Source organism: Takifugu flavidus, chromosome 13 (assembly GCF_003711565.1).
Source record: "Takifugu flavidus isolate HTHZ2018 chromosome 13, ASM371156v2, whole genome shotgun sequence".
Lineage (NCBI taxonomy): Eukaryota > Metazoa > Chordata > Actinopteri > Tetraodontiformes > Tetraodontidae > Takifugu > Takifugu flavidus.
This window is the reverse complement of record NC_079532.1, coordinates 6,786,176-6,812,848: the sequence shown is the minus strand read 5'-3', so window position 1 is coordinate 6,812,848 and position 26,673 is coordinate 6,786,176. Positions and strand designations below refer to the sequence as shown.

The window sequence follows — 26,673 nt, the reverse complement described above, 5'->3', positions numbered from 1 at the left end:
CTGTGAATGCTAACGCTCAGAAACACACCTCCCAGAAGAGCACCCGCAACTTCTTCCCACGATTCTGTCACATAGGAAACAGTATTTCTCAGACGCAAACAGAAGAGGCAACGCCTCCAACGAGAGATCCTGCAGACATCAGACATGTGATTACCGTCTCCCGTGTCTCCTGACCTTACGTGACTAAGCGATCGTCTTTCAGCCGCTTATCTCCCGTAGCTGCACACCTCCGTGGAGCTGCAGAGGTGAATGGCTAATGCCAGGCAGCTCAAAGGCCTGTTATTATCCCTCAGATATCAGTGACACGCCGAAGATGTCAGTTTCCTCGCCCGGGGCCATGCGCACAAGTGTATATTTGCGTGTGGTGTGCGCGTGTGTGTATTGCGGTGGTTGGGGCCACACGGGGGGGATGGGGGGGTCGGCCCCTCTGACATGTGAGCTGACGGTGACTGACGGCGGTTCAATCTGGGAAACCGTAGACTTGAGATGGAATCTGGTTCTCATTTGTGAGGGGTGCAGCATGGAGACAGAGGGCCTTTTCAGTGCACCAGAGCCTGTGCGTGTGTGTGTGTGTGTGTGTGTGTGTGGTGTGTGTGTGTGTGTGTGTGTGTGTGTGTGTGTGTGTGTGATGGGGTAAAAGGAGACAAAGCTAAAGAGGAGCATGGTCCTTATGTGACATCTATAGGAACGTTTGGATACACATTAAAATCAATTCTCCTCCTGGGACTTCGGGGTTGAACGGCGGTTCACACACCCACACCGGTTCTGGCTGGTTCTGTGTTGTGTTCTGACAGGACGGGACACAACAAACCCTTGTTTGTTTGCTCACCGCAGTCCAGGAGCCGTATCTCCACTGAGTCAGGAGCTGGACCGAGTTCTCGGGACGAGGCGTGCTCCGAGCCGGAAGCGGCCACGGGCAGGATGGCATCTCGCATTCCTGACAAAAGAAGCATGACATCATCTTTAAGGGCCGAGCGCTCGTTTTGCTCGCAGGATCACAGTGTGAGAGAGAAATAATGTGTTCTGGGGGGGGGCAGAACGCCGCTGTGACGTCGCTGCCAGACTCAAAGAGAAGGTGCGTCCAGCTCTAGAGTCTGGAAGAGCTCTGAGTGTCCATCACTGTCTCCACGACCTTATAACCCCCCCCCCCCCAGATCATTAAGGAGAACCGGTTCTGCAGCCGTAAGGTCTTTGCCCTGACGTTGATGTGGACATCGAGCCAAAGCAAAACAGAACCGCCAAACAAACGGCTGCTGATGTTCGCCAGGCCCTGGATTCTTTGATGCATCTGTTTGCACGTGTTCCTCAGAGCAGCACGCCTCATCAACACGCCAGATGAGCTCTGACGGCTCTAACCTGCCGAGCAGCTGTCCAGCAGGTCAGGATGGCCCTGCTGTGTGTGTGTGTGTGTGGTGTGTGTGTGTGTGTGTGTGTGTGTGTGTGTGTGTGTGTGATGGGGTAAAAGGAGACAAAGCTAAAGAGGAGCATGGTCCTTATGTGACATCTATAGGAACGTTTGGATACACATTAAAATCAATTCTCCTCCTGGGACTTCGGGGTTGAACGGCGGTTCACACACCCACACCGGTTCTGGCTGGTTCTGTGTTGTGTTCTGACAGGACGGGACACAACAAACCCTTGTTTGTTTGCTCACCGCAGTCCAGGAGCCGTATCTCCACTGAGTCAGGAGCTGGACCGAGTTCTCGGGACGAGGCGTGCTCCGAGCCGGAAGCGGCCACGGGCAGGATGGCATCTCGCATTCCTGACAAAAGAAGCATGACATCATCTTTAAGGGCCGAGCGCTCGTTTTGCTCGCAGGATGACAGTGTGAGAGAGAAATAATGTGTTCTGGGGGGGGGCAGAACGCCGCTGTGACGTCGCTGCCAGACTCAAAGAGAAGGTGCGTCCAGCTCTAGAGTCTGGAAGAGCTCTGAGTGTCCATCACTGTCTCCACGACCTTATAACCCCCCCCCCCCCAGATCATTAAGGAGAACCGGTTCTGCAGCCGTAAGGTCTTTGCCCTGACGTTGATGTGGACATCGAGCCAAAGCAAAACAGAACCGCCAAACAAACGGCTGCTGATGTTCGCCAGGCCCTGGATTCTTTGATGCATCTGTTTGCACGTGTTCCTCAGAGCAGCACGCCTCATCAACACGCCAGATGAGCTCTGACGGCTCTAACCTGCCGAGCAGCTGTCCAGCAGGTCAGGATGGCCCTGCTGTGTGTGTGTGTGTGTGTGTGTGTGTGTTGTGTGTGTGTGTGTGTGTGGGTGTGTGTGTGAAACAGACTTTTACCTGACTGTCTCTGGGCCTCACAGCCGCGTTGCACTCCCTGTCATCCACCCTGTCGCCATAGCTGCCAGACACACACCTAACGGCCCTCATCTGGAAGCCGTGGCCGCAGGTCACCCCACACTAGGAGACAAAAATCACACACGCACGAACATGCGCACACACGCACACACAAACACAAACACACTTTGTGAGCTATCTCACACTCTATCTTAGCATGTCAAGGCTGACATGTTACACGGGGCCTCTGCCTCAGCTCAGTGGAGCCTGGGTGAGATGCACACACACACACACACAAACACACCTGACCCTTTACCCACTTTTAAACTCCCATAAGATGTGGCCACATTCAGATTCAGCGCGCGCAGACAGGAAGTGGAGCGAGTTTATTTGAGCAGCGAATGATAATTATACAAGCGTTTACCAGCCAATATATTCCAGCTCTGTAAATACAACCGACCTCATACAAATACATGTGGAGGGGGGGGCACAAGATGTATATGTAGAAATTAGATTTAGAAACTAGTCTGCAATGACACCCATTCGTGTGTATGTCTTTGCAACCACACACACACACACACACACACACACACACACACACACACACACACCACACACACACACACACAGTCTCGTTTTTCTACCTCACCTCTCCCCAGGCGCCGACCTTCCAGGATGCACACTCGGGCAGCTCACAGTTCCCCACAGTGGGGGGTTTGCGGGAGGGGTCGCAGAAGCGATCGCTGAGCTTCTCCTCCGTGCTGGCCGAGCAGGACACTTGTCTGTGCCTGACCCCCTTCCCACAGGTCACCAGGCACTGGGCGAGGGAGGCGGCGGCCGCAGAGAGGGAGGATTTGGATAAAACACTTCGTGAGACGGGATGCTCCTGCTAGCTCACACCTGGTTGCTGTGACTCGAGTTCCCACCTCGCTCCACTCGCCGGGGGACCACTTGGGGCACGGCTGGTCGTTGCAGCTTTCGGCGACCACCCTCTGGCGTTCGCTGCACTCCCGGTCCGCCAAGCGCCGGCCCAGGTCGTTCATGCAGTACGACTCTCTGCTGCGGCTCCCGCGTCCACACGTCTTCGAGCACTGAGAGAGGAGGTCAGCGTGAGGTCAAACACAGACGTGAGCGATGTAAGCTGCTGTTAGTGGTACCTCCGACCAGGCGCCGTACTGCCAGCTCTTCAGCGGACAGTCGCCGTGACACGACTCCCTGGTCCGGGGTTTGATGGCGTTGGCGCAGACGCTGGCGACGACTCGCTCGCTCTGCCTCTTCAGCAGGCTGTACTTCACACACTGGACGTCCAAGCTGCGGTAGCCTGAGCCGCATTTAGCCGAGCATTCACTCTTACCAGCGACGTGCCACCTAAGAGACGCAAAATAGGTGAATGCGCCTCAGGAGGGAAGCGGTTTTCCGGATGGTTCTTCCGCATCGATCCACACCTAACTTCACAGTCCATGTTGCAGGGCTCAGAAACAGCAACAACCTGAGGTAAACGTTCACAGCGCCGGTCCGACACTTCGAGGTGATCGCTCTTGCGTACACACACGACCTTTCTTCTTCTCTCACCTGCGGAGACGGGTTCAACAGGAATGGGAATTCGATGCTGGTACATCTGTTGTGGTGCGCTCATCACGCACTTTTATCTGGCACGTGTCCGACAAATAGCTAACGTTTCTGAACCACCCTCAGTTTTGAGGGGCTTAGGTGCATTAGCGGCCAAGCTAAAGCTAGATGTGACTGACTGGGATTACGTCGGGATTCACTGGGAGGAGATTTATGACAAGTGAATTGGTGGGAATGCTGTTCAGTCCAAAAATGTGTGTAAGTGATGTAAGATAAATGCTAATCCTGATGTGAACTGGCACTTTTTTTTCTCTCTGTTAGGGTTCTTATATGTATCAGTGGTCAGATTGGGTTTCATCTTCTTCTTCTCGCAACATCTAACAGGGAGAATCCTTTAAAGAGCCCCTCCTGTTCCTCGTCTCGCGGCGGCTCGGCTGCCAAGCCGAGTTCTTACCCTGACAGATGCGGCTGCACTCGAGCCAAGAGCCTGAGGGATCCCACACAAACTGCTCCTTGTGTTCCTCGATGGGTATGTTGAAGGAGTAGCGGACATCTGGGTTGTAGAGGCTTCCCACACATAAGACCTGTGTAAAAAAAAAAAAAAACCAGTGAGGAGGCCAAGGTCAAGCGCGGGGCTTTGGGAAATCAGAGACTTTTTATTTGCTAATGCAAAGAAGTGCGACAGTAATACAAGTAGCTCGGTGCCAAAAAGGCAAAGCTTCCTCTTAAACCTGCAGAATCAGCTCCTCCTCGATGCGCTCCGTGCAGTTGATGCGCTCCACTTCGGTGCCTGAGCCGCTGTACTCGATGATGGTTCCCTTGAAGTTGATTTCCTTTTTGAACATGGCTACCACCAAGTTCCCATTGATGACGAAGTTGGACTGGCTGTCAGATAATGCTGCAGTGGGAGACAGAGAGAACCACAGATGGTCGCACCACAAGCAATAGAAACCCAGAACGCAGCCAATGAGAGTTCAGCTGCTCCCGAAGTGCACGTTGTCCTGGCATAGCTGACATCTCAGGAATGTTTATGAGGAGCGGGCTCCATTATTCCAAACTATATGTTCAGTAAACAGCCCTGGAGTTGCCGTGCTGTTGTTCTGCTGGTGCAGGAGAGATATAATGAGAGACCGACGGTGCCAAATTGCAGCTATTTGAGAGTCTTTGACTTGTTCTAATGACTGATTTTGCAAACATGGGAGCTGCCCATACGGCAAATGCTAACTACGTAGCATGAATGTACAGATGACACACTTTGAAGAATAAACCTTCTGGTTGTAGGGTGTGGAAAACCCAATTCGCTAGTTTAACCCTCTTCAGGGCGCATGTGGGCTTTGCATAATTAACAGACGACTGCGAGCGGCGCCCGTGCTTAGACACCTGTCAGTCAGTGTGGTTGCGTCAAAGATTTCCCGGCCACATGTTAAGGAGACCCCCTCCAGATGTGACAATTCCACCTAAACCTGCATGAACCGGATTCGAACCGTCTGAAAGGAGACTGCAGAAAATCTTCCAGTGGGTTGGTGTTTTCTCTCTCTGCCTCTCATATACAACCACACACACACACTCGGGGCCTGGTGGGTCATCTAACCCCACACCCCTATATCCACTTTCATGCGGTCTGGGCTCCACATGCCTCTAATTAGCACCTATTGCTGCCTCATTTATCTTTCTGAGGGGCTGACACTCCATTTGCTTTCACAAACCGAAGCTCTTTTCCACCGACAGATGGACCACGGCCCCTCCGTTTCCTCGACGTACATTCACTATAAATGACAGTTTCCCCGTCTTTATGGAAACAGTCCGACCACGGCGCGGGCCACCCTGCCCCGACGACCCGAGGTCAGCCAGTCTGCTTGGTTTACAGTCATGTTAACGTTAAGGGCGCTGATCTACAACAGGAGACCCGAAGGAGCGCAACGAGACCTGGTTCTGAACTCCTCTGCTTCTGTTTCAGGTGGGTTCCTCCCCAACAAGAGCCGCATTTGTCATGAGGAAAGCGAAAGGTCAGCACCCTCACCGAGGTAGTTGTCGTCTTCGGGCTTTCCGGAGTAGCTGACCTGCTTGATGTCGATGTTTGTGGCTCCGGCGGGGATCCGCACCACCGTGTTGTAACCTGAAAACAGACGCAAACATACGGAGTGGAAAGTAAAAACTCAAGCCAGGTTCAGGAAGACGTGCTAATAGCAGATTTCCAAAACAGCATCGTTGTGCTCCCCTGAACCCTGATCCGGAAAGTCTGCTCTCCCCCACCAGGGATTTGAATGTCACACTTGGAAAAAAAACACGCAAATGTCTCGTCTTCTCAAATAACCGGCAGGAGGCCTTGTTTTAGTTTCATAAGCCCGACCGTGAAATGATATGTAATTATTCCCCAGACTTACCTTTGGCCTGTAATTACGACATGGGGGCTGTTGTCCCGTAATAAACCGCCCCAGAAATGGGGCGAGCTTTGGGAATCAATCAGCGGAAAGCTGAGAAGCAGCGACAAAAATGTGGACGCGGGCAGGATGAAAAAGTAAAGAAGTGATGTATGTATATGCTAATGCTAGCTTGATATCTGCAGTCCAGGCCTGTAGCCCTCATGTGAACTGGAGACCCAAACTGGTTCCTGCCTGAATGGGCTCCATTAACAGCTGATGAGGTCCATCATCAAAAACAAGAGGTGGTAATTACAGATGTTTTAATGTGAAACAAGGCCCGCAGAGACGGATAAAATCATTCCTGCTCACTGTCACGGCTCTAATTTCCCACATTGTTGAGTCAAAATAAAAGGAAAAAAGGGAAATCTATGTGGGAATCTGTCAGCCTGTCAACACGAGCGACGTGTCACGACCTCTGCTGTCTCTATCAGCGAGCCTCAGAGATCCTCCAGCTTCATCAACTTTCCACTCCCCCGATCACCATCACAGAGGGACCCGGGGACACACGAGCCTTCTGCACCAGGAGGGGCCCTGGTCTGACCTCACATGTGTTTAGTTCTACCAAATGCAAGAACAAAGATGATGCACTTAGAGCCTGCGGGGGAAAATTACAGGGTTTGACAGGCTGGCCTTGATGGAACTTGTCAGAGGATCCAGAGAGGATCCCGAATGTTTGATGACAAACAGTCGCTTGCTTTCTAGTAACGGACTGGATTTCGGCTGATGCAATACTGCCGCGCTCTTTCTCGTTTCCCTCTGATAGCTGCATATTATGAGATTTATCACGTTTTCTTTGGCAAAATACAAAGAAAGACATAAAAAAGAGCGACGGGGGAAAAGAAAGCTGAGAGAAATAGAGACACCAAGCAACGAAAGGAGCACAATGAGGAGTAGAAGGACACCTTGGCTGCGCTGCAATCCCGCTTGTGTTCCGTTTCTTAAGGTTAAGCCAGATTTCCAGGCCAGACGGGGCCTGGTTTGGTTCAATGCAACCCGTAAACCCTGCACCCCCAGCCGAGTGCCAAATACAGAGAGAAAGCAGATGGATAGAGATGCTAACGCTCGCTGCCAAACTAAAGCGAAGCAAACAGGACAGAGGCCACGCCCAGAGCTTTTATACCCACGCCCGACCCAGGCCTAAAGAAACGGGTTGGACGCCATCGGCGGCTGGCTCCGGCTGGCGCGCCACATTAGACGGGACAGTGCAAAGGGGCGATGTCAGATCTGTGTTCGCTAGAAAAGACCGGTCAGAGTGAGATCTCTCTCTCTGTTTTTATTCAGCGTTTAATGTGAAGGAAATACGGCTCTTCTGTAAGCGATTTGGCTGCAGCATGAAACCGCAGCTATTATGTTTAAACACAGCCGGGAAAGACATCAAATCTACACAAGAAAAGCGCTCCGTGGTGCCAAAGCTCCTCGGTGTTTAGACCAGAGCTGTCCTAGATGATCTGCAGAGGTTGCTAGCAAACAAAGATGTCATGACTCACCGTACTGAGCGTCGTTGAAGGTCCCCGCCATGGTTTTACACGACGAGTTATCGCCTCCGCAAACGCCGCACTTGTCATTCCTGGCCTTCGAGTTGAGAACGTGGTCACAGCCGGCTTGCTGAGGGGTCAATAGGATGGGGGGGGGCAGAACGTTAGGGGACGGCGGCATCACGTCCATATGAACCAGTTATTAGCAGAGTTACCCTGCAGAGGCCTTGGACACAGATGTCATAGGTGTCCGTCCCGCATGGCGTGCCGTCAATGACGCGGTCCTTCAGCTGATAGTACGCCGTCGTCCCGGCAACCCGGCAGAAGAGCTTGCAGCGATCCTTCATGAGTACTTAACGGTGAAAGGGAGGAAACACCGTGAGAACGTGAGAAAAGCTGAATCAAGAAGGTAAAAAAAACTGAGCTTTTTCTTTAAAAAAAAACTTTATCTACCCACTTTAGGCTTGTTTGCTAGCAGAGCATCATTAAAAGGGAGCGATAACTCGGTTGGGGGGGGGGGGGGGGGGGGGCTCTGCTCGATGACTTCGAAAGGAATAAGATACGGCCGAAACATGAAAAGCTGGCGAGAGCTTCGTATGGACGGCTCGTGCATTCCTGCAGCGCCGGTTAATGCCAACAGAACTTTTACCCTGGGCAGCTCTTATCAGGGGTATGTAAACTACCCAAAATAAAGGCAGCACAGATGTTTGTTCTTTCACTACAGGCTCACCTCACACTCGTGCGTGACTCCTCCCCCACATTCTTTAACGTGCAACACGCTAACCCAGTAATATATGACCAATAAACACCCTTTTCCTGGTGATCCGTTACTCACTGCCGATGTATTTGGGGATCCAGCGGACCGACGGAGGGAGACCATTGATGTTGAAGTGCTTCCCATCGAACTGAGAGCACTGCTCTTCACGGAAGTCTTTCCGCCCTCGTGGACACGGCTCAGTGTTACAGGAGCGGAACTTCATCCTGCGACCCACGCAGAACCTCCCGCCGTTCCTGGGCCTGCAATCAGAACATTGTGATAGCGCTCGAAAGGAGGGGAGCTGGAACCAGGAGAGGACATCGTGTGTCTTTTGGTGTCTTACTCGGGCTTGTTGCAGTCCCTGCTGGTGCTCCGGGTTCCTCCGCCACAGGACCTGGAGCAAACACTGTAAGGTCCCCAAGGCCCCCACTCACCATGAACCGGCTGCAGGTCCAGCTCCTTGTTCACACACATGCCGTGCTTGCAGTACTGCAGAGGAACAGACACAAGCACATCCAGTATCCTGCAGGAGACTGTCCCGAGGACAAACAGAGCGGCAGAATTTGTCCACACACCCCTGGGAGCGGCGCTCTCCTCTGAATTCCTAACCCTGCGTTTAGATCTTAGGCATTAATTTCATTTGAAAGAGATTCCAGCAAGTGTTTATCCTGATGGAAAGAATTCAGCTCCTCCAGCTGACTGAAGAAATGGGAGGTGTAGGTGGGGGAAGGGGGGGGGGGCACGGAGATAGACAGAAATAAAGAGCTACCAAACCTTGAAACAACCTCTGTTAACAAAAGCACCACAGGCCCGTTTCCCCTTTGCCTGTAACCAAATCCCGACCACGACGACTCAGATGTCGGAGGGTCCCGTTCGCCGGAGGAATGTGGGACAAGTCGGCGTCTGTCTGGGTATGTGGATCAGCGGCCGAGCGCACGGGCCCGCGGAGCAGCGGCACCGTGATAAGGAAACTCTAGCGCCGTGATAACAAGAGGAACAAAGCTCGAGCGGCCTGACATCAGGAACCCATTTCTCTTGTGTGGCTGTTTTTTCTCAGATACACCAGGAGGATGCACAAGCTCAATCTGGGAACTCTGATACATTCCAGCGTTAGTGAGGTCAAGCTGCCGCGTCGCGCTCCTCTGGCGGAGGAGCGACGTGTCTCCCATAATTTTAACGAAGAGAAAAATCAAAACCAGAACCACATGTGACCCAAATCAACACGCCGTCATAATTGCTGCTCCAACAAAAGGAGGGTATTAGCCGCGCGGGCGGCGCCTTCTCCGACTATGTCTCCCTTTAACGCCGTTTCGCAACATGCGGCCGTTCCCCCAGGTGAACACCTGCAAACGTACAAAGCCACCGTGGCCGACACCTGCGAGCGGACGGCGGACCCAGATCTGCTGCTCCCTCCGTCCTCGGCTGGCTTGCATGTGTGTTTGCCGGTCTAATGATGGAGTGTGAAGCTTGTGCACAACGACAGACAGGTGTTAGCAGCTGCAGGGGACGCACTAAATAAGCCACAAACGTTTCCATAACATTGAGCTGCTTTGACTCTGGCTAATGGGCCTGCTTATTTGTTCTTGTCTTGTTCCACTAATAATGCTGCATTAACGACGTCTTCAGTGGGAACGTATATATTCATGAGGGAAAATGGCTTTTCCAGCTCCAGAGGGCGCCGTGCTTATCGCGCCGAAACCGCTCCACACAGAGTCCGTGGGAAAACTCCCTCCCTGACCTCAGACCCCAAAACCTTTGCATCCCTCCCCTCCACAGCAACCCACCCAACCCTCCCTTATGGGAAGGGCCATGCAGAGACCACCGCAGTGGGCCGCCGAGACCCGAGCAACTGTCAAGGACAAGCCTGGACTGAGAGGGCCAAAGCCTGTGGAAGCCTCCGAGGCATTCAAACTCTCCACCGCCCCCCCCCCCCCAGTGGCACCCTGTGTTTACAACCGTTTTGTTTGGTTTGAAAAGGTGATGTGACTGAAAAGAAGAAGAAGGGGGGGTGTAAGGAAGAAACATCTGTGTGAGACGATGGTGTGTGCGTCAGCGTGTGAGGGTGATTGCTCTGGAGGCATTTGGAGGCCACGCTCACTTCCAATTAGCTTCTCTTCCCAAAGTGCACAGCGCTGCTTTCGGGAGAGGGGAAAAAACCCGGCAGAGGTGAAAGAGAATCTTGGAAAATCTCTAATAAGCATTCGGGATGCTTGCGAGACCTGGAAAGGCCGTCAAAGTCCGCCATCCCTTGGGAGTGCGGTGGGACGTTTGAAGGTCTTGTGAGAAAAACCTGTCCAGCTGTGTCCAGCACGTGTTCCCAATTAAGGTATTTCGCAACCCAACAGCCGGCGTCAGGACGCGTGGATTTGCATCTGGATGCACGGTTCCAGCATCGCGCTGAGGGAAGTGCACCCAAAATACAGGCGGACCCCGTCAGAGTGGCGAGGGGCACGCTAACCTCCAGCACAGGGAGACAGCAGCATCTGCTCCGAGCTCCTCGGCTGGTCGGGACGTCGGCGCCCTGTAATTGCCAGGGAACGGTTGCAGGGAGCATCTCATTTCTGAAGAAAGCCATACATCACGGGAATGAGAAGGCAGAGGGGCGATTTCAAAAGGCCTTTCATTTTAACACGGCCGTTTCCAAAAGTCATCACCTTTCGTGTGCGGAGGGTCGTTCTCATGGTGCCGGGTCCGACACTGAGCCTCCGGCTGCAGGTGCTTTGTTCTGCCGTCTCCAGGCAGATTAAAATTCAGCGAAAAGGAGATAAATACAACAGAGCCGCCAGCGTTGAGGGTCATAGTTTTCTCACCTAGAACAGAGGGAGCCGACTGTTTGTCAGCCTTTGAGGAACGTCCCCTCTATATGAGTTACAGACAGAAGGAGTGGTGGGGGGGGCGCATCCAGAGGGAGGGTGAAGTGAAAGCATGAGACGACATAATGCCACCGTGACCCCAGCCACCCTCTCACCATAACTCTGTCCCGCCAATCTCACCCGTCCTCTTTCCACTGACGACACTTACTTCCACAACGCTTGCAGGGATTATTTTGGTTTAAATGTCTCTTATTAGGATTGGACGAGCTTTTCCAATACACTTTTTTTTTGCCTTCGCCCCACATGGTAAGCTCATTGGGAGTTTGGGCCCAGTCACTCCCCCGTCAGCCTATATAAAAGAGCTACAACACTCAATAACTGACCTTACAAAGAAGTGAATACTGAACTGAGAATCATAAAACACCTTTATAAACACCTTTATAACAGAACTCTACACTTGCTTGAACTGAGTAATTACAGGTAGCATTCCCCATAAAAATGTGGTTTTATTAGCTGGCCGATTGTGGAAGACACATCAGGCAGCGCTGAACTGCTGGACAAGGAGGCTCCAGCGGCGCCGCCGCTAAAACAACCATCTTCTTGTTCATGCAAATCCAGAAATCAAAGTGGCGACATCCTGCAAACGTCCAGAGATTAGTTGAGAGTGACACCGATAGCGTTCTCATAATCCGGTACAGACACACACACACACACACACACACACACCATCCCAGAATCGTCCCACTGCTCTGTCAGGCTGCCAGGGAGCTCCAACCAACACTCAGCACCTCCGCCAGCGGACTCTGTTCTCCCCCGTGCTTCACTTTTCAAGACCTCTCTATCTCGCCACAATGGGCCGAAAACCGTTAGCAGGTTGTCGTCCTTCTCCAAAGAGCGTCATCCTCTCCATTCCAGAACAATACCCACTCGGACTGGAGCGCAGAAGTACCGCTGAGGACTTGAATAAAAACACTTGCATATTTTTCACCGTTCACCCGATTCCACACCCAAAACAAAAGCGTGGCTTTTCACCGGCGCCCCCGTTGGAATCGAAGAGAGAATATAAAAAATAACAAGTTAGAAGAAAAGCAGAGAAGAGAGGGAGGGAGGGAGGGAGGGAGGGGGGGCCGTTGAGGGGGTATTTATAGACAACAAGCGGTGGGATGCCCTCGTTAGTGCATGGCCCACTGAGCCAGATGACAGGCACGCCGCCGAGAGTCATGTGACCGCATTACTCATCCGGGCGCCCCGTGAGAGGGCCCACCGAGCAGCAGAGAGGGAGGAGGAAGGAAGAGAGGCACAAGAGGAGAAGGGGGGGGGGGGGTGAACCCTGCGGCTCCCAGTGCCCCCGTCCAACTTAGCTGTATACAAACATGCTTTTTTCACTCCTTGAGGGGAGACGTGCATCTCTGCCGCTTTGCAGGCGCTGACCTCAATTAGCCGCCGCGCTCGCAGCCTTGTTTCATAACCGGGCAGAACAGAACGTCGGCGGACGAGGAAGACGGCGGCGGCGGCGGAGGATACAGTTCCTGTGAGCGCCGACGTTTCCGTGTAATTGCTGCGAATGACACGGCAGGCTGTCGGTCTAATGACAGGCTGCCGCGCAAGCTCTTCAAAGGGAGGTCGCGGCTGCTGAGACAATATCTGCTGCTCGTTTCCCCCAGGAGAGACTTTAGCTGTAATCCCACACATCTGACACCCCCCTGGCCCCAAGCACTCACACACATGAGCTACCCAACCCCACCTGGGGGGGTCTAGAGACACCTCAGAGGCAGAAGCTCGACCTCAGGACCCCATGAAGCCTCAAACCTGAACTTTGTGACTTAAAAAATGTAAATGTAGCGAATCACCTTATATGAGGATGATATGAGCAGAACACACCAAATAAAAGCACCACATTAAAGGGACCCCCCCCCCCCCCCCTCCCACGGAGCTGAAACAGGGACCTCGACACCATAAACACAGCTGGAGCTTCAACTCTAAGTACAGTAAAGCTGTGTACAACTGCTGAGGAATCCTGGGCATTATATCCCAGTTAAACCAGCACAAACTGGGTTAATGGTTTGTATCTCATTAAAGCCAACACCGTGTCCTCTCCACCATCTTCCCACGTCCTCCCTGCGAGCAGTGATAGCGGGACTATTATTGTTTAGTCCAGTTGTTGTAGTTGGATTAAGATGTTAGCCATCCCCTGTTAACCTCTCCTCACCAGAGAGCAGCGCCAGGACCTGACATGCTGGGGATGGGCAATGGAGCCAGATGAAAGGATATGAGGGATACGGGCCGTACGCCGGCCCGCACGGCCGAAACGGCGAGAGGTCAGTAGGTTAAGGAAAGACGAGAACACTCCTTCTCTCTCATGCATGTTCCGAATGCTAAACACGGGCCCACCGCATCCCCCTTCGCCCCTGAACCTCCTTCTCATCTCCTCCCACCTCCTTTGCTGAAGAACCACTGATGCGAGATCTTTTGTGATCTTTCGGCTGACCCGAGCCTGGGATCTGTTACGGCCTGACCGCTGACCCACTCACCCACCTTTTACAGAGGGTTTAAGGTCGCGGGTTCACAACAAGGTGACGCGGCTGTGAACGGCAGGTGGCATCCTCTTTCAAAGCAGCCGCGTCCTCACCTTTCCCTCACAGAACTGCTCCTCTCTTTTCTCCAGCTTTTTTGTTTCCTCCTGTTTTTCACTCTCGGCTCCACACCCCCCTCCCCTGCAGCCCTTCTTTCCATGGATCCTCAATGACTGACCCGCCGTCTAGGCCCTAATTAGCATAGCATCTCAGAACACACGAAGGCTAATGGGGGTTGGGGCCCCGTAACAACAGAGGGTAAGGCTTCAGGTTTCTAACTAGAGTCCCAAACAAACCACATTTACAGGGGTTCCAGCCACTACAGAGCAGGCAGGGGGGGTAATGGATGATAAATTATTCCTTTTCCTTGGTAAAGGAAGTGAACTAGAAGAACAACATCGGAATTCACTGCATGAAACATTTGGTTCCAGTCAGTATTTGGGGCTAACGCAGCGAGGGTAGCGGGTCAAGTTCAGATTTCCTACTGGTTAATAACTGTTCCTTACTGTGTAATAAATGTTAAAAGTTTACCTAAAAAATCATGTCATCCTAGACTACTGACCCCACTACCCCCCGAAAAAGGTTTAAACAGCAGCAAACAGAGTGTTTTTGTACACGATTGCAGTGAACATCGCTTCTAGATGTTTTGTATAAATAAAGTGGACAGACATACCATGCCATGACCACAGTCAGTCCCGTCAGCGAGTGGCATGTGCTGTGTGCGACAGCCTTTATGGTCCCCCTCTGCGCTGGTGCACCACAGCCTCTTGCACTGTTTCTGTGGGTGGGGGGGGATTACTAACCACTATTAAAAATCTCTATTTCACATGTAAGTGATATGTCAACTTACCAAATATGGACATATTTGCGAACCAGGTCCAAACATCAGCTCGCACTGTCTGTTGGCGTTGTAAATCTGACCCGGCAGCAGGGTGGGCAGCTCGTAGGTCCTGCCCACGGGCTCGTCCAGCAGACACTCTCCATAGCCAGTACTGAAACACATCATAGGGTTCGGGTGAGGGTAAGGCCGGTACAAGAAATTTAATACACACATAAAATGAAGAATGTTTCTGAAGTCCTGAATTATGATATCTGAACCGTCCACAGTCATCATCTTTAAAGCTTTCTGTCACCGCTGGCCCGTGTGGGTGGTCCGCAGAGAGGGACGAACGCCGCTTCACCTCCGAAGACTCCGGTCAAACCGAGGCGCTTCTCTTCCTCTTGTTTACTTTTTAAAAAGGAAACCGGCAGACAGGACGCGCGTAGATGTGTAATTACCCGACACGTCTGGATCCCTCTGACAAATTTAATCTGGGGTTGAGCTGCTAAAACACCTGCTCCCGACGGCATCAGCTGACGCGAGGAACCGGTAATTATGCAGGATTATCCCGAGTTACCGCCACTTTGTTTCTTTCCCCTTTCATTTCCAACTGCAACGCACCAAAAGCAAACTGCCAGGCGGGAAAACCGGGGCGCGGAGCCGCACCGTGAAGGAAAAGTGCCTGTCCAGGAATCACAGCACAGTCCGACACCACATCATCCCTCAACAGTTGCTCATCTCTCTAATCAGCATCCCCAAATCTAATGGAAGCATTAAGACAGAAAGGCAGGCGGAGGCAGAAGGGGTCAGCGTGGTCATTTAAAAAAATAAATAAAAATCAAACGAGCGCTGCGGACTGACGGCAGCAAAGCAATTCCGAGAGATTCCACACCTGGCAGCCATTGACAGACTTGAAAGTTTCGATGATTTAAGGTTGGATGCTCGTCACAGGAGACTGAACAATAATGGCTTCCATGAATAAAACGACAGGTTTTGCAACAGCGAGGAGCCCGAGAAGCCTCTGCGGAACACACTTGTGTAGCAGCAGGCACGCATGGAAGGCCGAGCATCCATAGGTCACAGAGTTCATGAAATTCCACCCTGTTTTTATTAGGGAAATGATTTAAAATGGCTCCAAATAACTTCAAATGGGAGCGTCCCAGTGATTAATTTTCCAGCCGAGCAAAGATACGAGAGTGATGATAATATGGTTTCCTCACCCCACGAGCTGTCAAAGATCGGCCTTTTTTAAAAACGTATTTGGATTTCTTCCAGGCTTAAATCAAATGGCACCGCGCCAGCGAGGGAATGAATGGCCGCTTTATGTTGTGGCAGACACATAATCACGCCGTGCAGCGGCGAGGTGCTTTTCATCGGCCCTCAGGTGAGGGAGTTCGGCACTGGAGCATTATTACATCAACGGCCCGATAAGAGGTGGGAGGGGCGTCCCTCGGCTTTTCAAAGGGGGACGCTGAGAGGTGGCGCGGCCTTTCTTTTTCAAACTGCCGCAGATTGGATTTGCTCTTCAGGGAGAACAGATCATCAAAACGTTGACGTGCTTGACCGTGTTGGCCCTGATCGGGAGTACTGAAGGACTGCGCAAGTGCTGCTCGGAATCAATGTGCCTCATTGTTGGCCGCTGATGGATTTCCAGGCTCACAGAGGCCTTTTCCCACCGCCGCAGCTCCCACGGTGTCGCGCTATTACAGCCAAAACTTCACCGTGCGCTGTGAAGCCGGTGTAAGGTTGGGACATTTGGACCCCCCCCCCCTCACCACAGATGCATGGATTCTCTGAGACTCAGCTCTTTTGTAGCAGGATATTGGGGCCGCTCCACGGCGGCTGGAAAATATGTGAAACGCCACCTCCGAACTCTCCATGAGGCATCGGCCAACGCTGCACGGGAGACGCATCTGGTCAACAAGGCTGCTCTTTGTGCAGCCCCCCACAATTAACAGAGGAAAGGAGGCTGAGATTAAAGGGTCAGGTCCGAGCGAGATCTAATTATAAGTGACATTTCCCATCTTGAAGGGAAGTCTTTGACCAGGCTCACTGACCACGACGTGGAGAGCGGCTTAATAAGCCCTCGCTGCAGGTTCTGGAGCGGAGGGCCGTCCGTCCCTCCTTCTAAAGCCTGGGGTCACCGCGGGAGGACCCCCAGATTCAAACAGGAAATACTATTTCAACACCAGGCAATAACAAGTCCACACAGTTTACATTGTGCTGACCTGTCTACAGAGCACTGCAGGAGATCCAGAAGGAGACTGTTTAGCCGACCACGTCACAACAAATTTAAAGTTAATGACACACTTAAACTGTGGAAGTGATCAAATCAGACATCTTCTTCTCTGAGAAGAGCGCGCCATCACTCATCCGCGCTGATTATAAACCAGCTGAACTCAGCGGGGGAACCTACTCCAGGAACTCCGTGATGTACTTGCGGCTGCATTTGGACCAGGTCCAAGGGTTGGTGTCGTAGTTGAGGGTTGAAGCCATGACATGATACTGGCGCTTCACGCCTCCCTCCCAGCACTTTGGGTTGTCATCGTGAGGCATGTTGAACCTGGAGCGGGCAGAGAGAGACACACAAAGTGATTATCGGCCACTTAATGGCTCAGTTGTAGCCGAGGAGGATTAATGTCATAAGATTTACATTCAACCGCGAGGAACAGGGGATCGCGCCGCACGCATCCAGTAATACCGCAGAGTAAAACCACACACTCCACACATTTATCTCCATTCTGTGTTTTGTGTGCGTCTCATTCCTCATACACGCTGGTGTTTAAACAATAAAGGCTTATGTAAAAAGCAGAATGGCGGGATTTTATCCAAAATCTGTCCTGTCCTCTTCCCTATCATGGTGCCTCAGAACCATCTCCAGAACTTAGACTAGGTCTTTCAACGTGCTCAGCAGCGGGCTCGCCACCTTTGTTCATCCTTTTGGACAAAGCACCAGCACATATCGTTATATTGGCTGCGGGGTATCCCAGGTTTTAATCCTTGCTGGGTCAGTTAGGTGGATCTTTAACCCCGGATCATCGTGGGAGTCATTAGAGGGCAAATCACCTTCAATTGAAGCACTTAAGCTAGTGGGAAGCAGCTTAAAAAGGTCCAAAACATTTGTGAAAACCTGATTCCATCATTTTGAGGCTGCAGCGTAAATGAAGCGAAGGCTAAATTAAGGTCGGGGTCAGCTTGCGAACCCGGACGTAACTCGGAGCCTTTCCATGGAATTACGCGAGCGTTTAGACGGAATTCTGGACACCAGCTTCAATATTTTTGAGTAATTACTCAAGTGTAAACAAACACTTTGTGCTAATCCCGATCACGGTTAATCTGCTGATTATCTGCGTGAGTCGGAATAAACAAAATGAAACGTCTCTGCGGACGGACAGCTGCACGCCGCGAAGCCGCGCGCACTTCCTGATCATCTCCAGGACGGTGCCGTCCAGTCCAGATGTGCTGCTCTGTGGTGAGGTTTGGTGGGGTCCCCATAAATACGTGTAGTCCACATGCACACATGCGTGTATACACACAGGAACCCGTGCAGCTGTATGATGTCGGAGATGTTTACAACAGGATGTGGGCCAGTGCTGAGCCGAGACTGTGGCTGAGGGTCAATCCATACAGCCACGTAAACAAGGCCGAGCACGGTTGGCATGAGGCCCACCCTACAGGGGCTGAGGGCCTGAAGGCAAACATCCAGGGAATAATTACAGTAAGCCTCTAGCACCATAATGAGCCTCACACACACACACACACACACACACACACACTGGGTGCTGGTGGCTGATGCTGACATGAGCAAATCTTCCTCCAATGCTTTTAAAAGCAGCATCAGGGCAACACAGATGAAATTCCTCATCCCAGCAAAACCTTCGTGAACAACTATCACGTCCACAATACTGCGGCCCGCAGCAGTTCTCGGACTTCCGGTCCGTCAGAAGACGTCCTCCTTTAATCTGTGGGAAGTGCGTCTCGTCCTCGGACTTCTCTGAACACTAAACAATCCTGATAGCTCACAACTGTGAACTCAGCATTCAACTGTTCCAGGAGACGGAGCCAACTAGGTCTCCATCTGCTGGAGCCCCCCCCCCCCAAACAGATCCGTACACGACGCAGAGGGGGAGGCTGGAGCCCTCAGACTCCTCCAACTGGCTCCTAAGGTCTACTTGAACAATGCGCGAGGGTGGGGTGGGGGGGGCAGAGGAGGCGGGAGACCATCCTTCAATCATAACCTGACGCTCACAGACAGATTTTTATGTGATATTTAGTTGTGGGTGGAAAGGAAAAGCAGAATGCTGAACTTTAGGTCCAAACTGAAAAAGCAGAGATGTATAATAACTAAACATGTTTCAACCTGACACTTGTTAACAATAAACAGGTTCACGTACGTGGGATAAAACCAGTTTTTCTCTTTTATCACTTCACAAGTGGCTCGCAGCAGCAGGCGACCCACCTCATTCGCCTCCCCACCACATCAGGAGCCTAAAGATCGACTGTATTTACTATTTACTGTATATTTTCCTCAGCATTCTCTTAAATAATAGGAGGACTGAACCCTGTGGTGTGTAATAAAGGATTATAAGTCATTAAAAGTCAAGCTTTTTCATTTTAGAATTTTTCTGCACCTGGGCCCTACCGACCTTGATAAGAGGGCTTTTGTTGTGAAGGAGCGTGTGTGTGTGTGTGCGTGTGTGTGTGCGGGGGCGGGTCGGCGTGGCGGATGGAGTGCAGGTTGAGGGTTCAACATGAGTGCTGCGACTTACACATGCCCCAGCTCATGAGCGATTGTGAAGGAGGCGCTAATTCCGTTCTCCTCGCTGATGGAGCAGCTCCGGTACTGGTCGCACATGGTCCCCAGCTCCGCGAGGCCTGCGGGGTCACGTACACGCACAAACACACAAGCGCGCCCAGACGCACCAGTGTTCAATGAAAACATGCTGCTCGAGTGTTAAAGCCGATTAAGCCATCAAAATTTGTTCTGTAATAGAGAGATTAGCGCCGCCACCGGCTCCCCCTGGCCCTCCCTCCCTCCTCCCCTTTCTACCACTCTGTTCTGTCACTATAATATTATTAGCTGACGGCGTGCCATAAACTCATTACTGCACAGTTTATGAGCTGTGGTTAACAGAGCGCAGAGCGGCGTGATGGCACCTGAGGTGCGGGGAGGAAAGCGGAGGTTTACCCAGTGTGTCGCACTTGTCTTTGGCGCGGCAGATGTCCTCCCTGGAGGGACACAAACACACGCGTTGGCGGGACGTGAACACAAGTCAGGGGTGGAAGCGTAGCGCCGGTGGTCGCGGCGTACCTGGTGATGAGGAGCGCGGTGTCGTGGTGGGAGGGATGGCTGTCGTCCTGGACGTTTTGGCCCTGCTGCCAGACGCAGAAGTTGTGGAGAGTGGTGGCGGCGTTGAAGCTCACCGCCGGGCCTTCCTGTTGACACACATCAGGGACGCTTGAACGCGAGAAAACAACGTCTTGGGTTGCATCAAGAGCACAGCTGCTTACTGAGAACTGTAGGTTCTTTTCGTTTGTTTTTAGTTTGACATGAGACATATGAAAGAAATATGAACTTTGTCTTCTTTTAATAATCAATTGCCACCGAAAATGCACAAAAAGCCTCTTCATCCCCTGTTCCAGGTGTCTTTCTGTAACAGCCCTTGTTTTCCAGGGAGATCCTGTCTTTAAGGACCAGGACTGACAAGGCTGGCACTGTCCTTTCAAACAGGAACACCTGCAGTGCCGTGGCACAGGTCGCGACCCCTGCGCTCACCTGCTCGTTGTGGACGACGATCAGCTTGACGATCATGATGTTGATGAGGTTTCCCACGCTGGGGTCCCTGTAGACGGCCGCTACCTGTAACAAAAACAAAACACACAGACAAAAAATGCAAACCTCCACCAAGCCGAGCCAGAGCACAGGCGGCCCGAAGGCTGAACGAGAGCACTCTGACGTCTGGCTCCGCTCCACGGAGTTGAGTAAAAACAGCAGCGGCTCACTCAAGTCCAAAGAAACAAATATGAAGAGACTCTTTCGGGGGGAGGTTTAATCAACATGCTATTAAAGCCAAACACAGTTCCTCACAAAAGCTGAGATCTCAACCCGGTAAAAAAGGTGAAGTGAGAGCTCTGAGAGACCAGCGAGGATCTTCCTCTCCGCCTCTCCGGCCGTGCTCGTGCACCCCTGTCGTGTCCAGCCAGCAGGCTCCTGAGGCCATGCGCGGACTCCTGACAGGAACTCATGAGTCCACTATAAACATTTAGCTTCACATGCCCCCCCGGGGGGGTTGTGGGGTGGGGGCAAACATGGCCCAGACCTGTCCAGGACGGCCAGAGCGAGCTGAGCTCTGAATGCTGTTGGTCTATTACAACACGGGACGCCTCTCTCGCCGCGTTGGTGTGTGCTGAGCGAGCGGTCCGACGCCGCACAGGACCAGAACCGTGGCGTCCCGTTTTAAAGGTGTAGCTTTATTAAATGAAACGGCAGGTTTGTGCGCTGGAACCTGTTTTGACATCATCCAGCATCCTGTCTGATTTTAAAAAAACATGGCACTGACAATGATTACATCTCCATGTTAGCGAGAGTGAACCTTCAGACCGCCGAGGACCCGAGGAAGGTTCACGCTCATCACGAGTCCTGACCTACATTCTCTCCCGGCGCCTTTCGGCCCGATTCAGACACATCCAGTCGCAACGTCACTGCCCTAATTACCAGTGTCTCCCGTCAGATAAGAGCCCTGTAAAAAAGGTCAAGGTGCTGAGTCAGGGGTTTTTATCAATTAGCACGCGCCTGCTCGGGTCACGACCGGGTTTATGACCGGAATGTCAGACGGGCGACATCTGAGATGGTTCACGCCAGGAGATTTGGGCTTTTCGTCTGCCCTCATTTTAAAAAAAATCTGGCAGACAGGAGCCATGAAGCTACATTTCAGGCTGCTGCTGTCAGGCTGCTGTTAGCTCCTCAGTTAGCCTGACAGCCTGAGGTGCACCAGACAGACTTTCTTTATGCCAGCTGACTGGGCAAAGCTGCAGTTCTCCAACTTTTAAAAACACTTTTATATATAAGAATCTAATTTTACAGCTGAGGTTTCACAGGTTTAGGAACAATACCTCCCTTGCAGAGTATTGCTGACATTAGGTCTCAAATCTGATGCATGTGCAGCACTGTTAGTAACTTATTTTAATCCTAAACTCAACATAATCTCCTCCCTAACAGGTTATGAGTTCAGCATAAGTTGCCATGGTGACCTGGGCAGGCAAAAACAGAGCCACCTTTCTGAAGCTGAGAACTCCGGCGCTACAAAAACATACCACGCTACCCTTTAATCCCACCTTATGTGCAACCTGCGGGTCACCGTGTGTGAGGAGACGCTATGAGGACGTGAAATTAACCGATGGGAAAAGTTTAAAATCATTATTTTACTTACTACTGACATGATTGTTAGGATGTAGTGCTCTAAATTGGGTCCGTGGTGGCGCGCCATCTTGGTGTCCGCCGTCACCATCAGCTCGACGTAGCGGGGGTATGAGAGAAAGCGCTTGCGTCTGTGCGGGGATCTGGGTTGTGCGCCATCGGCATCGTCGGCGCTGATATGTCGCTCCTCGATGGTGGCTCTGAGAGATTCCAGCTCGTCTCCCATGTTCTTTCCGCTCTCAAACACGTCTGACATCTTGGAGTCTTCTGTTAAAACACAGAAAAAGAAATGAAAAAAAAATGATGTAAATATTACATTTAATCTAGCTAACATGCAGCGTGGCTAGCTAGCATCCCGCACGGAGGCAGAAGAATATGATTGAGAGTGAAGACAAGCTGTTGTGGGGAAATCCGACCCTGGCTGCAGTAAATCTGGAGTGGTAATGACAGGCGCTCATCAGCCAATAGCAACAGTGCAGCACGGACAGGTATGTAGAATGTAACAAACTCCTGTCGTGCTGTAATTGTTTTGCTCAAGAGGAGTCCTCTGAAATTTCTGAGCAATTACAAATGAGCGTTGCACATGTTCAACCCCCCCATCCACAGTTAAGAGTCAAAGGTTGATGCTGAGAGCTGAGTTCGGATCACGCAACAGACGGTGCACTAAAAGAGACGTACATTTTTTGTGTCAGACTTCAGAAAAACTGTCCCCAGACACAAGAGGTCACAAGTATCGTGTCGTTGTGCTTCGGGCCATGTGAGGAGAGACAGAAAATGATGTAATTAAAAAAACAAAACAGATACAGCAAAAAAAAAAAGAAAAAATATGGCTGCTAGTCTTAGCCTTAGCTGTGGAATCCTGCTCGGATGTATGAACCTCCAGCTCTGCATGCGTGTGTCATCTGTTTTTATAGACCCAGATACCGTCACACGCCATTGAAATAAGCATGTTCAGCCTCATCAGCATCAACATATGAAAGGGATTCTGTCCAGCATCAGCCAGGAAGGGGAAGAACTTTACAGCATCAGGCAGATTTCAGCAGAATTTTCTATGCTAAAACAGACCTTCGGAGCGGTAAATAAGCTGGGGCCGCCCAGTTTTGCAGTGAAGCTTGACAACATGTGATTCTATGCAACTAAATTGCTGCAGTTAGGTCCATCTGATTTTAACTTTGACCAGGCAATTGGAGTAAAGCCTCCTTTTTTTTCCACTTGGAAAAAAAAGATTTGTATCACAATTATTATTAACTCGAATCTTTCAGTAAATATACCCTCAGACAGCTAATAACGGAGAATAAGAAGATTCTTTGTTTGCAGAATCAATCTAAATAGAAGTATAGAGACAGTAAATAGGTGACGTCTCTATCGCTCCAGTTAGGTACCAAAGGTGGAGCGTGACTCTCTGGCCCGCAGCTCTCGCCACCATGAAGCCCAGTGCCGATGCCAGCATCCGAATCGGTGCCAAGGCAGCCTGTTGGCCCCCGAACACGTCCCAGGCAAGCGGGGCAGAGCGGGGCATTGTGTGTTCCAGGAAAAACCCTGCCAAGGCCGAGCCCACTACACTAAACCCCTTAAACAGACTCATCACTACAGACGGGCTGACATCAAAGGGATTATGAAAGGCCCAAAGAATATCTGCATCTACAGTAACTGGTGTTAATCTCAGTGCTAGCGAGTGTGAGATGAAAAAGGAGAAGAGAAGGTGGGGTGGGGGGGGGGTCGGAAAAATGGCCTGTGTTATAATAGCCTTTGAATCTGTGCAGATTAGCCACACACAACCTTTCCCAAATCTCCTTAGGTTCAAATCCCTCTCTCGCTAGGTAGTGAGCTGCTACTTACACCATGAGAAGACAGGGGTGACTGCCCTGACCTGCCCCGCACCCAGTCATAACAACACCCTCTTTGGGCATCACCTCAGGGTCTAAGCATCCATACCTCATGATCTCACATTCTGGAAAGGCTTGGATGGTAAAATAAGCCCAGCGTTGCATGACTTCAAGTGGCGACGGATGCCCGATTTTAATTATACATCAATGAGCCCCCCGCCCATAAAAATCCACCTATTTAAGTCGTAAATGGGTGGGTTAACATTGATTATGTTAAAAACATAATCAAAGACAGTAGCTGCTTAACGGTTGTTGCACAGCAGCACCTGTTCAACAATCTGGAATAGAAGCATTTTGATGCCCGAGCGTGGACTTACTGACCCCCTTCCTGTACATCCAGGCAGTCCAAAAGTATCAGGCTGAGCTCCTGATCTAGATCAAAGCGCTGCCCTTTGACTCGAACGTAGCTCCCTGTCCAAAGTATCAATGCCAGACGCCCGACAAGAGGAAACACGATTGTTGGACTAATTAAAATTCTTCTACAGAAGCTCCAGGAGAGTCGAAGCATCCTCTTTCCTCGGTGCCAATTAAGCAGACAGTATGCAGGAGTGGTGATGGGCACATGCTTCGGTCACGGCACATCAGCTGACAGCTCCAGAGGGGGAAAATGCTGCCGACTGAGGCAACAATTAAGTGCAATTTGGTGGCTAGACGGGGAGAAGCAACGGCGGCTAACTGCTGCGGCTGAAGAAGGCTGTAAAAGTGAAGTGGCTTTTTAACCTCGCTAGGAGATGGAGAGCTCTCAGGGCCCCGCCGATAGTGGCGGGAAGTTACCTTCCCCAACGCTAAGAGGGCAGCGGCGACCCATTTGACTCACGCGTCGACACCCTACGACAGAAATCGTTTTGTCCTGACAGGAAACAGCAGAAATCCACTTTTGACTGACGCCCGGCCTTTCATATGATAACCAGCCGGCGCCGCAGGCGACGCCTCTCCCTCCGCCCGGCTCAGTGGCAAACTGTCGCTCACCTGTCACCCCGTCTCACCTCCGACTGTCACCCGCGCCGCACCGCAATCAATCACTGCCGGTTCCAATCAGCCCCCGTCCGTTAAGAATGCCCAGACAGTAGACAGCGGCAGAAAATAGCCCCCGCTGGAATCTGTCATGCGTTCAATAGGGCTGACGCCTCGGGGCGGGCGGACACATGGCTGCTATTACAGTTCTAAAATGTAGCTGCTTTCAGCTAGCTCTAAATCACACGACAGCGGCCGAGCGCCCTCTGAATTTTGTGTTTTCAAGCGTTTTTTTTTCAAGGGATGAATATTGTCGTCTTCTCTACGCTGACAACAAGGAGCCATTCTCAAATGCAGGTGTAAAAGATGAATGGGGCTTGTGGGAAAAAAAAAGAAGAAGAAGCTGGGGCCTCTGCCAAGCAATAGAGCGGAGCTGACGGTCACATGCGGCGCGGGCCAGGACTGCTCAAGCACCCGGAGAAAGGCGCTCCTTTGCCCATTCTTCTGCACTGCTTGCTCAGCAAATCACACAACTCGGGGGGACACTTCAGCGACTGATGGGCCAGCGGGCCGATAAGCACTCTTGATGGACGCAAACACGCACTGAAAGGCAGTCCTCGTCCACACACGCACACAAAGGGCCAAAACAAACTCTGTTGCCTAACAACAATAGGTACTTCCTCGGGAGGAGGTTCCATCTGCCCAGGGGTCATTGGGGCACGGGCAAGCTTAAGCCTTCAGGAGCTATTTGATATTTTGAAGTCAGGCAGAGGTTGTCATAGTGGTCAATCACATCCCGGTTACCCACCTTTCCCGACCCGTCATTAGGGGCCAGAGTTAAGAGCAGAACCAAGATCCTAATGCACAAACTGCCCAGCAGGACGCGTATCTGCACACCTCTCAAAGAGAGATCTCAAGGTCGTACCCAGCCGACCAGAGAGTGACTGCAAACAAAGAGGAGAGCGAGGTCACACTCAACAAGTGCCTCCATTCACATACATGAAAGCGCAAAGGGAGAGCGGGCAGCCATTCAAGTCGGCCGGTTCAAAACCCAGGCGGGGGAGGGCATTTTTCCATTTAAATGAACCCATTGATCAAAAAAAACTGATGCTAGCATTTGAACTACCACGTATACCCAGTGGGCGCCAAGGGGAGAGCCCCATACAATGATTGTGTTGAGGGTCAGGAGGCACACATGTCATGTGTGCCAAGTATTGACACATCAAAGCGACTCACTTTTGCTGTCCCGGCCCCCCCGCCCGGTTAGCTGTGTCAGCGTCGTTGTTTGGGTTTAGAGTTGGCAACGTTTGCTGTCCAACTGTTTGTGTTCAATTCTTATTCAGACAAAATACGACACCCCTTCGCTTTGGTCACGCAGCCAGTGATTAAGGAAGATACGCCGCGTCTCCCCTTTCTTCCCATGGACGCTGGAAGGCACGGGGAAGAGAACCAGCGAACAATCTTCCCCTATCTATAGCCACCCTCATGCTCGCGGCTATCTCTCCCTGGAGGGGTGATGCAGGGATTCACATGCGAGCTCGGAGACAGATACCCCGTAGAGTTGTCACTTGAGATTGAAGCGCTGTTGTGATTTGAGCCCAGTGCGCTCCTTCCCTGGAGGCTTTTAAATGCCAGAACCAGGCACATCAAGGTACTCTGTGACGTTCAAACATTAATCACTCAGCCGCTACCTAA

General features: G+C 51.6%; 1 protein-coding gene across 1 annotated transcript in view; it reads right to left on the bottom strand.

The window, feature by feature from the left end:
- The window catches only part of LOC130536072 (A disintegrin and metalloproteinase with thrombospondin motifs 20-like), a 48,746-nt gene that overhangs the window by 16,039 nt on the left and 6,034 nt on the right, over positions 1 to 26,673 (bottom strand). Inside the window, exons 4-24 of the mRNA XM_057051688.1 lie at positions 22,152 to 22,405; positions 20,498 to 20,581; positions 20,033 to 20,157; positions 19,910 to 19,950; positions 19,491 to 19,596; positions 17,138 to 17,284; positions 14,752 to 14,893; positions 14,575 to 14,679; positions 8,859 to 9,004; positions 8,594 to 8,775; positions 7,974 to 8,110; positions 7,771 to 7,888; positions 5,881 to 5,976; positions 4,592 to 4,758; positions 4,315 to 4,444; positions 3,737 to 3,863; positions 3,449 to 3,659; positions 3,218 to 3,382; positions 2,941 to 3,108; positions 2,295 to 2,414; positions 1,655 to 1,762 (exon numbers count right to left, since the gene is read on the bottom strand). Of these exons, the coding sequence (XP_056907668.1) occupies positions 1,655 to 1,762; positions 2,295 to 2,414; positions 2,941 to 3,108; positions 3,218 to 3,382; positions 3,449 to 3,659; positions 3,737 to 3,863; positions 4,315 to 4,444; positions 4,592 to 4,758; positions 5,881 to 5,976; positions 7,771 to 7,888; positions 7,974 to 8,110; positions 8,594 to 8,775; positions 8,859 to 9,004; positions 14,575 to 14,679; positions 14,752 to 14,893; positions 17,138 to 17,284; positions 19,491 to 19,596; positions 19,910 to 19,950; positions 20,033 to 20,157; positions 20,498 to 20,581; positions 22,152 to 22,405 (2,879 nt within the window). The remainder of the gene's footprint in view (positions 1 to 1,654; positions 1,763 to 2,294; positions 2,415 to 2,940; positions 3,109 to 3,217; positions 3,383 to 3,448; positions 3,660 to 3,736; positions 3,864 to 4,314; positions 4,445 to 4,591; positions 4,759 to 5,880; positions 5,977 to 7,770; positions 7,889 to 7,973; positions 8,111 to 8,593; positions 8,776 to 8,858; positions 9,005 to 14,574; positions 14,680 to 14,751; positions 14,894 to 17,137; positions 17,285 to 19,490; positions 19,597 to 19,909; positions 19,951 to 20,032; positions 20,158 to 20,497; positions 20,582 to 22,151; positions 22,406 to 26,673) is intronic.